The 13,436-nt window shown below is 36.6% G+C and overlaps 1 protein-coding gene across 2 annotated transcripts in view; it reads right to left on the bottom strand.

Moving 5' to 3' along the window:
- PPP2R2A (protein phosphatase 2 regulatory subunit Balpha) overlaps window positions 1-13,436 on the bottom strand; it is an 86,852-nt gene that overhangs the window by 32,856 nt on the left and 40,560 nt on the right. For both annotated transcript variants that reach the window (XM_026007902.2, XM_072719508.1), the window contains one exon: window positions 476-573. In XM_026007902.2, coding sequence (XP_025863687.1) covers window positions 476-573 — 98 coding nt within the window. The remainder of the gene's footprint in view (window positions 1-475; window positions 574-13,436) is intronic.

Here is a 13,436-nt window from a genome sequence, read left to right as displayed (position 1 = left end):
AAAACTACTTTATTTAAACTACAGTAACAATATTAGTATGAATTGATGTCAAAATAACTGAGCAGTTTTTTCTTTAAACTAGCCTCCCACCCCCAAGTACACAAAGCTAACTAGGCATTGAGAAGAGATCAAAGCAATTTTGCTTTATGGAGTTTTAAGAAGAAAAAAAAAAGGGGGCCAAGGCTTCAAAACCAATTAAAATCTTGGATTAATTCCACCACTTCCCATTCCTTTCTCTAACCAAATCTTCTAACAATTAAAGTGCTGAGTTTTTTAATCAAAACCACACACATACACACAAACACACAAAGCTAAGAGAAACAGAGCTATCTATCCGTTGGGCATTCTGCTTGATAAACAGATACTTCTTAAAAGAGGGGGGAAAAAGTCATCCTCTGATGAAATACTTCAGTGCAACACAAGTTCTAGCCCCAAGAACAAACTGAAATTTAGATATTAAACTTTAAACACTTACCTCCTGCTCCTGTTGAAAGATGACAACTCTACCACCTTTATCTCCTGTTGCTAGTAATTCTCCAGAATGATTAAATTCTACTGTAGAAATTATATCTGCTGTATAATTGAAAAACAAAGAAAAAATGTTAGTTTTTCTTTCCCAAATTACTACAGTTTCAGAATTTAGCATGTTTATCCTAACACAATCCAAGCCTATAGATCAACCTGTCATCAGAAATAAGTAAACCTAAAGCTCTTTTATGAATATTTTGGTTTTCCAAAAGAACACTCTCTGGAATAAATATGACACTACTTTAATAAGAACACAAGAAATACTGAAATACTAGTGGTTTACTGGTATTCCATTAAAATCATTAATGTAATCAACAATTTGTGAAACACTTGATAGCATCATTAAACATTAATAATTATGCTAATTTTCTTTCTTATATCTTTTGATAAGGTAACTTTATCCAAAGGTGGCCTACAAAATTAAAGCAGATATAACTGAAATAGGTAAATTTTATTTTATTTAAAGATTTTATTTATTTATTCATGGGAGAGAGAGAGGGAGAGGGAGGCAGAGACACCAGAGGGTGAAGCTGGCTCCATGCAGGGAGCCCGACGTGGGACTCAATCCTGGGACTCCAGGATCACACTCTGAGCCGAAGGCAGGTGCTAAACCGCTGAGCCACCCAGGGAACCCCAGAATTGGGTAAATTTTAAATGAAAAAATAATTTCAGATGGAATTTTAGCAGCCAAACTATTAATTCAAATTATGGCCTCTCAAACAAAAGTCTGCAAACAGAACACAGGGATAGCAGAAATGCTTTTGCTATGCACCTTCAACTCTTCTTCTGACTCCCAAACACTGCAAAGGCTACTAGAATCAGTTGTTACACCCAAAGTCAGTGCTAACTTCACAGTAAAATCAAATAAAATTACAAGGTTTTCCGCTTGCTTTTTGACACCAGAGCCATTTTTCTAAGGAAAAAATAGCTAAGTTACAGAATTAGGCATTGAAATAAAGCAACTACAATGTATAATCACCACTGTCACTAACAAGTTCTTCACTATAAAGTATGATGCCAAGTTAGGAAAAACTCCATCTATATGTACTTGAAATAAGTAAACTTTTTCTACCAGAAAATGGTAATTTTCTGGTCTATATTAGCTCACTTAAAAATGCTGCCTTGATATAAAAAAGAACACTATATACCTTAAATTCTTAACATTACAGACCAATGTATCTTTATCAATAATCTGCCCAAAAACTGCATTTTACAGGTTTTTTTTTTTTTAACTGATTTTTTCCAAGACCAGCTTGATTTTGAAAAGCTTTCTTCACTTTCTCTACTGTCTAGGTCCAAGGCACTTTACCTTTTTGGAACACTCTGAGAACTACCAGAAGCTACACATGCTATGCCAATAAACTGCCTATGTTTTAAGTGTGCACAAACATTTGCATATAACTTCAGAAGGTATGGACAGCACCTCACTTCCAGGTTAAAACCTTATCCCAGAAGCCCACCATGGTCAGTGGCATCAGGAGGAAAGCGTAAGTCTAGTGTTTGTATATGTAACATAAAAGTATAAAACTGAGTATGTTGGACTGCAAAGCCAAACATGTGTAAATACTTAAAAAGTCATTCTATTTTTCTTAAGTTTTTAATTTTAGTTTTAGTATAGTTAACATCATACAGTGATGTATTAGTTTCTGGTGTACAAAATAGTGATTCAGTAATTCTATACAACATTATTCAGTGCCAACCATGGTAAGTGTACTCAAAATCCCCTTCACCTGTTTCACCCATCCCCTACCTACCCACCTACCCCCTGGTATGCTCTATTTGAAACGAGTACATTTGGTTTAAATTATTTTCTTTTCAACAAGAACATTTTTTATTTGAAGCATACTTCAGAATATATGGTTCTAAATTTATATATATATATATATATAAAACATTCCATCCAAGAAAAATAGAATACACATTTTCTTCAAGCAACACAGAGGAATCCCCTGATTAAATCACATAGAGGCCTAACAAATATTACAAACTTATGAAGACGGAAATCATACCAAGTGTATTTTCTGATCACAATGGTACAAAACTAAAGATCAACAATAAAACAATGCTGGAAAAGCTACAATGTAAATATTAAATATTTAATATGTAAACAGCAAGCAACACACTACTGCACAAGCAACAGGCCAAGTAAGAAATCAAATGTAAAAGCCATTCTATTGGGTGCTCTGTACTGCACTTACTTCTGTGGTGAATATGTTAAAGGGTTAAAAACATACACAGTCCCTGCACTTAAAAGTACATTAGAGTACATGTCTGCGACAAAACCTAAGTAGAAGCTAACAATATCAGGCAATATATGGACTCACTTCTTATTTGAAGATCAGGTTCTAAAATTAGGGAATAAAAATCATACCTAATAAAATTATCTTTAAATTCAAACCCCTCACACAAGCATCACTTGGAGATGCAAATTCTTTCTGCCATCAGTCCAACTCTGTGAATTTCCCCTACTGCATTACTAGTTTATGGTTTCTTTGATTAACACATCAAATAAGCTACTTGATTTGAATATAAAAATCATGCTGCACCAAAAATATCTGAACTCTAGAACTCTTGACTTGGTAAAATGCTAACCTAACACCAGATTTCATTTTCCTGTTCATCCAATGAATACAGGCAGAGTTGGCTCAGTATTTAAATTATTTCATCTTCTTCCCAGGTCCAAATTGTTGCATTCACCTAAATTAAAGAAATCATAACTGCCTGTTAGGTAGATAAGCTGCCATGGCTATAACTTAATAGGGATAAGTCAATGATGATGGTATGACTAGCCTGACTAGCTAGCTTCCCGGCTGAGTAGTGAGAAAAGCAGGACAGATAGGTATGCTGCAAGATGGGTCCATTTCTAATGGGGGAAAGATCTTGATCTTCCTTAGGTAACCTGAACAGGAAAAAAATATAGAGATGATTAAGTCAGAAAGGAGATCATTGTAGTAAAAGGACTGAAGAGAGATGTAGGATGGGGATTCTACAGCTGTGTTATCTTTAGAAGACAGAACAAGAACCAAGTAATAAAGCAGCTTTAATTACACTACCCCCAGGTACTGAAGACTGTACTGGTTCACGAATGCAGTCATTGAATATGTGATAGGGAGGGGAACAGAAGTGTGTAGGTCTCCATCTGCGTGCATGTAAGAGAGAGAAGGAGGAGGCAGAGAACAAAAAAAAAAAAAAAGACCAGTATTTTAGTGCAAGCTGCAACAGGAATAATAAGACATCTGTTCTTACATATGGTAACTAACCAGAATTTAAATAAAAATTTGAAAAAGAAATAAAGACATCTGTTCTCACAATGGTCACTCATCTCAGGAATGGTTATTTTACAACAACTAGAACTCCAGAGTAAAGTCATGTTATAAATGCTTAATACTGAACCACCTTTGCAGAAAGGTTACAAAACTTTAACAGGCACAGTTGAGATAAACTTAAGAATCCTACAAAACAACTAAACTATCAAGAGACCATACACCGCAGAAGTCAACCCACTTTAAATCCTTTAGTAATGGGGATCCCTGGGTGGCTCAGCGGTTGAGTGCCTGCCTTCGGCTCAGGGCGTGATCCTGGAGACCCGGGATCAAGTCCCGCGTCGGGCTCCCTGCAAGGAGCCTGCTTCTCCCTCTGCCTGTGTCTCTGTCTCTATGTCTATCATGAATAAATAAATAAATAAATCTTAAAAAAAAAAATCCGTTAGTAATGAAGAGAAACACTGGATGAATGGCACACAATTTTCTCAATTTACAGATATTCTTAAGATACTGGTGTTTCTTACTATTCATCTTGCCAAAAGATGATAAAAGAAAAAATTTTGGAAACAGCCAACCAGGGATGCCTAGGTGTCTCAGTCAGTAGGGCATCTGCCTCAGATCAATATCTCAATGTCTCCGGATAGAGCCCTGCATTGGGCTCCCTGCAGGGGAGGGAGCTGCTTCTCCCTCTCCCTCTGCCTCCCGCTCCCCCTCCTTGTGTTCGCCCTCTAACAAATAAAAAAATAAAATCTTAAAATAAAAAATAAATAGGCACTGTATCATGGTGTTCCTTCCTCCCTTCCCCCCAAAACAAGAGATACTGCGATTTCTGGATACTCAGTCATCTGTATAAGTGTTCTTCTATCACATAGCCAAGCACCTATTAAATTTCCCAAGTTTATGATGATGCTTTTTGAGTTATTTTGACTTGTAAAATGCCACGATCTCACAGGGTCTCACTGAGAGTACGACATATGAAAGGGAGGAAGGGAGGAATAAAAGAACAAAATCAAGTGCTGCTTAGAGAACAATAAAAATATATAGGAATCACTTATGAAGAACACTAAGAAACTGAGATTTGAAATGCATGTGCCATGGCATACTGGAGTATCAGGAATGGGTTAGGAGTTTGACTAGATGCTGCAAAAAAGCACCCAAATCTGTAACCTCCCATTATGAACAACCTATTTATCTCAGTGTCTCATACTGACCTAACTGCTTCCTGGGGATACCATGATCTGCAAAAGACGAGGAAGCATGGTTCTAAAACCAGTGCTCCTATTACACACTATACCCAAGCAAGGTTGGCCAAATACTGGTATCAGTTTTTGAAAAATAATAATAAATCTATTCCTAGAAAATAATCCTAATATTCCATACCATTTTAAAAAAATAGTAGATAACTGCAGAAAGTATACCATGTGCTGCTCAACAGAACTTTGTTTCAATGGAAGGACACTATTATCTACACTGTTTAATGCAGTAATCACAAGCCACATGTGGCTCCTTAATTTCTAATTTTAGCCATACATGGCTAGTAGCTACCACACTAGACAGTCTAAAACATTACAGAGTGGACACTGACTTCTACTGCAAAGCCAAGAATACCGTACCTAAGATAATTTTGAGCCTTTAAATACTAAGCTATGGGTAAAATAAAACAACAATCTTAACAACACATGGGATTGCTGCCCCAGGAGCAGCAGGATGAAAACATAAATGTGTTTCATGAGAATTTAGATTCCTGGACACTACTTTTAAAACAAACTATTAATGAAAACTTGAGAATACTTTACTCTTAAGAGTAAAGTAACTATAACATGCTTTAAAAAAGCAAAGACATTAACCTCACTGTTAAGAGTCAGAACACTAAATCCCTTTCACAAAGATGGCGCCGAAGGCGAAGAAGGAAGCCCCTGACCCTCCCAAAGCCGAAGCCAAAGCAAAGGCTTTGAAAGCTAAGAAAGCGGTGTTGAGAGGCGTGCACAGTCACAAAAAAAAAAGAAGATCCGTACATCACCTATATTCTGACGACCCAAGACCCTGCAGCTCCAAAGGCAGCCCAAATATCCTCGAAAGAGCGCCCCCAGGAGAAACAAGCTTGATCACTATGCCATCATCAAGTTCCCCCTGACGACTGAGTCAACCATGAAGAAAACAAGAGACAACACACTTGTGTTCATTGTTGAGGTCAAGGCCAATAAGCACCAGATCAAACAGGCTGTGAAAAAGCTCTATGACATTGATGTGGCCAAGATCAACACCTTGATCAGGCCTGATGGAGAGAAGAAAGCGTATGTTCGACTGGCTCCTGACTATGATGGTTTGGATATTGCCAACAAAATTGGGATCATCTACACTGAGTCCAGCTGGCTATAAATCTAAATATAAATTTTTTCACCATAAAAAAAAAGAGTCATAATACTAAACTCTAGGGATGGCCCATTACAACGTATCAACTGGGTCATGTTCTCCCAAACCAATAGCAACAAACAGCAAAAATCAAAGAACAAAAACTTCCTCTTTTAAAGAAAAAAATAAGATCATTTCCCCTGCCCCCCCCCAAAAAAAGCTTATTTCACAATGAAAAAATTGCCTGTGTTAATCTTATAAAATAACATTCTAATACAGTTAATAAAAAGAGAAGACTCCCTCTCAACTGCCCACCTGTGTATTAAAACACACAGCAATTTTAGGCAGAGACTAAATTTCAAGCAACACAAAGATTGTGCTTAAAAGGCACAATTTTTTATTAGGAATACTTAATAAGCACAATGTTTTTGACCTTTATTGTTATATCTTATATACTGTTAATAAAAACCAAGGATTTATAATGTATTATATAAAATGGAACTCTTCACTTCTTCCAAGATCTCATTCGAAACCATCAGCAGCCAGGTTTCATTCTAAAAAGGCAAAATAACTGCTGCTTTTGGGGGCGAAGTGGTAGGTAGTTGGTGGTGGTAAGAGTGACAATAGCAGTATTACTGGGGTCTGTTTTTATTTCATCACCCATAACATTTCCTTCTTGTTACCTACCTTCCCTATTATCTTAAGTGGTTATGATAAACGGTACAGACAGCCAAAGATTCAAAATTGTAAAATTCTCAGCATAAAAATCAGACAAGGGAAAATTAATAGATGGCGTGTATATATATGTGTACACACACACACACACACAGTAGTAATTAATAATAATTGCTATATATTAGGTGGGCAAATAATTATTAGCTCTGACATGGGAGTTAGGGTGAGGACGAAGATGAGGGTTGGGATTGGTCTTCTGCTTCTGGCCATGAAGGAGAATAAGACATCTGGATGCATCCTCTTGCTGGGAAAGACTAGAAAATGGAACAAAATACTGTGGACTGTGAACCCTTAGACAAGAGAAAGAAATTGAGTCATATATTTAACCCACTTTACTTTTGGATGCAGTTAGGAAGAATTCAAATACAAAGCAACACTCTCAGTTAGCTGTGGAGACAGAAACTGGGGGTTAAAGCAGAATCAGCTGGAATTTGTGGCAGAGTACCAAAAGAAAGTTGGAGGGATTTACAGAGGACACTTAGGATCTTTAAGTGAATACTCATCTGAGCATTCCCTAAGGCCTAGGAAAGAACCACCAGAAAGCTTATGAGGGCTTAGAATTGTTAAGGATCACTGGAATAGAGAAACCTCATAAGGAAGCATGAGGTAAAGTCTTCAGAAGAGCATCACCTTAGTACTGGGATCAGCACTAAAGACTGAATTTGTCCTACCAAAGAGAATAAAAGTAAACTTTACAACAATCAAATTTGCCTCAAGTAACTATGTGCTAGAACAAAATCCAACATTCAACAATGTAAATTCACAATGTCTGGCATCCAATCCCAAATCACCAGAATATAAAGAAGAAGAAAAATAAACCAACAGAACCAGAAATTACAAAAATGATGGAATTAAGGTCCCAGCAGACAAGAATCTTAAAATAGCTGTTGTAAATATGCTCCAGAACATAGAATCATGAACATGTTGAGAACTATAAGAGAAAAGACAAAGAAGGCAAACCTAGAAATGAAAAAATACTATCTGAAAGATACACTGAATAGCATTAACAGACTACATACTGCAGTAAAAAAAGATCAAGAATTTGAAGGGCTAGTAATAGGGGAGAAGGAAAAAAATGGCAGGATCAAAGCAGGAAAAAAGAACAAAGAGCTGACTTATAGGATACTAACAGGTGTTCTACCATATAGGTCACTGCAATCCCAAAAAGAAAGATGGAAAAAAAATATATTTTAAAGATTTTATTTATTTATTCATAAGAGACACACAGAAAGAGAGAGAAAGGCAAAGACATAGGCAGAGGGAGAAGCAGGCTCCATGCAGGGAGCCCGATGTGGGACTCAATCCCGGGACTCAAGGACCATGCCCTGGGCTGAGGGCGGCACCAAACCGCTGAGCCACCCAGGCTGCCCGGAAAATATTTTTTAAAAAATGACCAGCATGGGGGGCACCTGGGTGGCTCAGTGGTTGAGCATCTGCCTTAGGTTTGGGTCATGATCCTGGGGGGCCTGGGATCGAGACCCACATAAAGCTTCCCACAGGGAGCCTGCTTCTCCCTCTGCCAATGTCTTTGCCTCTCTGTGTCTCTCATGAATAAGTAAATAAACAAAATCTTAAAAAAATAAAAATTAAAAATGATCACCATGTAAATGTTCAAGCATGATAACACTATATACAGAAGAACCACAAGAGATCAGTTATAAATGCAAACTTACACTATATACAATAATGGTCACTCAAAAACCATCAATAGCCTTGCACTGGTGATATGACTTTGCAAAAGCATTAAGAATTCTTTTTAAGATTCTAATATTTCAGGAGTGCCTGGGTGATGCAATAGGTTGAGTGTGTACAACTCTTGTCACGATCTCAGGATCCTGGGATCGAGCCCCACACCAGGTTCAGCATCAGGCTCCACACTTAGTGTGGAGTCTGTTTGGGGCTCGCTTTCTCTCTGCCCCTCCTCCCTGCTCTCTCTTTCTAGAATAAAATCTTTTTAAAAAAAATCTAGCATTTCAAAGCAGAATCTTCCCTTGATTTACAAGCAGACCTCAGTATACACATTAAACCCATGAAAAAAAATACTTGATAAATAAAACAGAGTTATATTTTAGGCTCAGAATATAAGTTTTTTTCGGCACCATGAACATTTGGCAGAATTTTCTAAATCATGCAGAGCAGGATGGTCTTTTCTTGTTCAAGATTGTCCTGCAAACTGCCAAATAGCTAACACACTTGGCTCATGCCTACTAAATGCCAATAATGCCTCCAATCATTGGTTAATTAAGAAGGAATTCAAAAGGACAAAAGAGTTTATAATGTGTATGCCTGATTAAAAAGTGTGACAGAGATGTTAATAATTGTAAATCTTTATGCCCACAGATTTTCACTATATATGTTTCAGGGTTATCAGAAGTAGAGGAGTTGACACAAATTTTAACTATAACACTGACATATGCCTCTCTATGCCTGACAGATTTTTTAATGGGGCAGGGAAGAAGGGGGCGGGGTAGGAAAAAGTATACGTACTTTAATCATATAATTGATATACACTTGAAGAGAACTTTACACCAATAGGAAAAATAATGTTTCTTCTAAAGAGCTATGCAGTTTTTAAAAAACTCATCCACTGAACCACAGACAGTCCCTTAAAGAATTCTAAGTACAAATTTAAAAAACAGTCTCCAACTACAATAAAACTACCTAAAGATTAAGTAAGAATTACTGGTTCTAACTAACCACTTGGTAATCTTACAACTCTAAGGCAAAGGATCAAATACACAAAAGGATAAAAGGCAAAGGATAAAAACCAGTATTGCAATAAAAACACTTAAAAAGATTTGTAAGAACATAAATATATAAATATTGAAAGCATAATTGTTTTTGTAAAAAAAAAACAAAACAACAGCAATCACTTTAACCAACTTAAAAAAAACTGAAAGCATAAACCTGGAATAGCACCAGTAAGAGATAACCACAGGTGATAACTGAACAGTCTTTTTGCAAACTTGTGCAAATTATAAAATATCTATCTGATGTATTTAAAATACACTATGATTTCTGTAAAATCTGTTTTTTACAGAATCTTTGTATTACTTCGTTTTAATCACACAAATTGCTTTTTAGAAAACAATCATCACTCTTAACCTCACTTCTGAGAGAACCACTATGATTATTTTAGTACACATCCCTCCAAAGTTTGTCCATGTATACCTTACATTTTGAGTATAAAAAAAATAAAAATCTATTTGTATTAAGAAAGAATGTTGTCAGGGCATCTAGGTAGCTCAGTTGGTTAAGCGTCTGCCTTTAGCTCAGGTCATGATCCTAGGGTCCTGGGATGGAGCCCCACATTGGGGCTCCCTGCTCAGTGGGGGGCCTGCTTCTCCCTCTCCTCCTCCCTTGCGCTCTCTCTCTCTCTCTCAAATAAAATCTTAAAAAAAAAAATCTTGTCTACATTATATCACTGAGTTAAAAAAACATACATATATAAAGAATATTTGATCTTACTTGTACGACATAAAGCAATCAGACCAGAGCATTATGGAATTCGTTTCCAGAGTTCAGGCAAGAAGACGAGGTTAACACATCTATAGCCATTACCCTAACAGTAACTTGAAAACTCTTTTGACAAAAGATGAATCTCTACAAGATAAAGAAATAAGATACTACTACACACCATCTGAATTAAAAAAAAGAAAAAAGAAAAGAAAACGCCTATTGCTAACATTGAGCAACAGGAACTCTCACATTTAGCTGATGGGACTGCAAAAGGCACATTCACTTTGGGGAAAAAAAGTTTGGCAGTTTCTTATAAAGTTAAAACACTATGTGACCTAACAATCACAATAGTAGATACTTACCCAAAAGAGACAAAACCTATGGTCACATAAAAATCTGGATGCAAATGTTCATAGCAGCTTTATCTGTAATTACTAAAAACTAGACACAACCCCAAATGACCCTCAATTGGGGAATAAACAAAATGCAATATAGCCATACAATGAAATACCACTCAGCAATAAAAAGGAACTACTAATGCAAGCAATCTCAAATCTCAGAATGCATTATGATAAGCTAAAGAAACCAAATTCAAGGGCCACATACTATATAATAATTCATTTATCTGCTGGAAAAGGCCCAACTACAGAGATAGAGGACAGATCAGTGTTTGCTTAGGAGTGGGGTGGAGGTTGACTACAAAGAGACACAAAACATCTTGGAATGATGAATTGCTTTCCATGTTGTTAGTGACTATACTTCTTTCTGTATGTTTTCTTTTAAGATTTACTTTTATTTTATATATAGAGAGAGCACATAATGAAGTGTGCACAAGGTGGAAGCCAGAAGGAGAGGGACAGTCTTAAGCAGACTCGCTGAGACCAGAGACCGATGAGGGGCTCGATCTCAACAATCCTCAGATCACCCACCACCTGAGCCAAAACCAAGAGTTGGATGCTTAACTGACTGTGTCACCCAGGCACCCATCTGTATGTTTTTTTTTTTTTCAAATCAAACCTTGAGAAACTGTATGCTAAAAAGGATGAATTTCATGTTTGCAAATTATATCTTAAGAAAACTATATCAACACTTTCCCTAATATATACCATCTTACTTTCTAGTACCTTAACATCAGCCAAATTCTGTAAGAAGACTGATGTTTTATATACAACTTCCACATTTATACTTATGCCCACCCTTATGCTTCCTTCTTTAGCTTTCATGTGCTATCTGCCTTGCTTGAATTATCACCTTTCCTCTCATTTCTTTAGCCCTCTGTATGTGGCCCATCAGGAAAAAAAATTCATTATTAGATATTTGGAGGGGTAGAAATACACAAGGATAACCCAGACATAATAAAAGAAAACTGTGATTTTTTTACACAATAACTAAAGACAACCAGACTAGGAAAAAATATTTTTATTTCCAAAAACAGCTCATACAACATAGAAAGACAATTGACAGAAGAGCAATACGGGTAAAATATCAAGAAAGTATCCACTCAAAATTAAATTAGTGTTTAGATAAGACACCATTTTCTACCTCTTAAACTAGAGGAAAAAATAATAAGTTGTTATATCTACATTGTAAGATAGAAGTAGATATGGGGTTTTTTTTTGAAAACTATCTCATAATTTATATCAACAGCCCTAAAGCATTCATTCTCTTGGAACTTCATGTCAGTTCCAGAAGCCATCCTACTGAAATAATCAAAAATATTTTTAAAAATGTATAAAGATGCTCACTAATGTCTTCCAGCTATCTAAAGTGTTAGAGACTATGTGGGAAACATCAGATGTTCTTATTCTGCCAGTATCCTTTCACATTTTGCACATTCTCGAAATCCTCCTCCCTTTCCACTCTTCCTGTAGCCTTTCATTAACCATTAGGCAAGAAGACATCTGGAGATGCAGTCTCAGCTCTGCTATTAAGAAATAATTTGACCATGAGTAAGTCAATTATGAACTTCAAAATTTACAAAGAAATTTCATTTGCAAAGAAACATCAAAAGAGAAGATTTCTCTCTTCAGAGGGTTTATCTTTCAGAGCATATACCACATGTATTCAGATACTTAACACATCTAGAAGAGGAAGAAAACAGAATAATGGCTGGAGAAAAATCATGTGCTTTTGTCAGGCAACTTTCAGTATGGAGAATTCAAGACCTGAAAGGACAACACAACTGCAAATACTCCATTAACTCCACCATAACCATGGATCTCTATTAGAGATCACAGTCTGACAAAAATGGATCTTAGATTTCTTTGTAACCTGGAATTCACCAACCATAGTGACTTAACACAAGTTACTTTCTGTAAGTTAGAAGTCAATCAATGATGAAATCAGGACAAAACAGGTAATGAAGTATGATTCTGCTCTGCTCAACTCCCACCACTGCTATAGCAGTAAACCACGGTACTGGAGATTCTCATGTCATTGATCACCTCACCTGCCTTTTATAAGATGGGGTCTTTCTCACTTTTATTTATTTATTACTTTAAAAAAGATTTTATTTATTTATGAGAGAAAGAGAGAGAGAGAGAGAGAGAGAGAGAGAGAGGCAGGCAGAGACACAGGCAGAGGGAGAAGCAGGCTCCATGCAGGGAGCCCAACATGGGACTCGATCCCGGGTCTCCAGGATCACGCCCTGGGCTGAAGGTGGCACTAAACCGCTGAGCCACCTTGGCTGCCCTCACTTTTATACATGAAAGTCACACACTACTTATCTGCAAGTCATAATGCATATACACGATAACAGAGAAGTTCCCCATTTTTCAAATATCACTAAACAAAAGCTACATAGCACAAAAGTTAACTAATCTGTTTTCCATAAATTAATTTTAGCATACCTTTAGATTTACATAAGATCTGCAAAGACAGTATAGAGTTCCTGTGTACCTTCATCTAGGTATTCCTTATTTGTTAGCATCTTACATTGCTATGGTTTATCTGCCACAACCAAAGAACTCACACAGGAATATTAACTAAAAACTATACTTTATTCAGATTTCACTCATTTTTCCCTAGTGTTCCTTTTCAGTTGAAGGGTCCCATATTACATTTAGTTCTCTTTCCTTTAGTCTCCTCCGGTCTGTGACA

This window comes from Vulpes vulpes, chromosome 9 (genome assembly GCF_048418805.1).
Source record: "Vulpes vulpes isolate BD-2025 chromosome 9, VulVul3, whole genome shotgun sequence".
Classification (NCBI taxonomy): domain Eukaryota; kingdom Metazoa; phylum Chordata; class Mammalia; order Carnivora; family Canidae; genus Vulpes; species Vulpes vulpes.
Note: the sequence above shows the minus strand (reverse complement) of the source record. Positions and strands in the feature narration are given on the sequence as shown.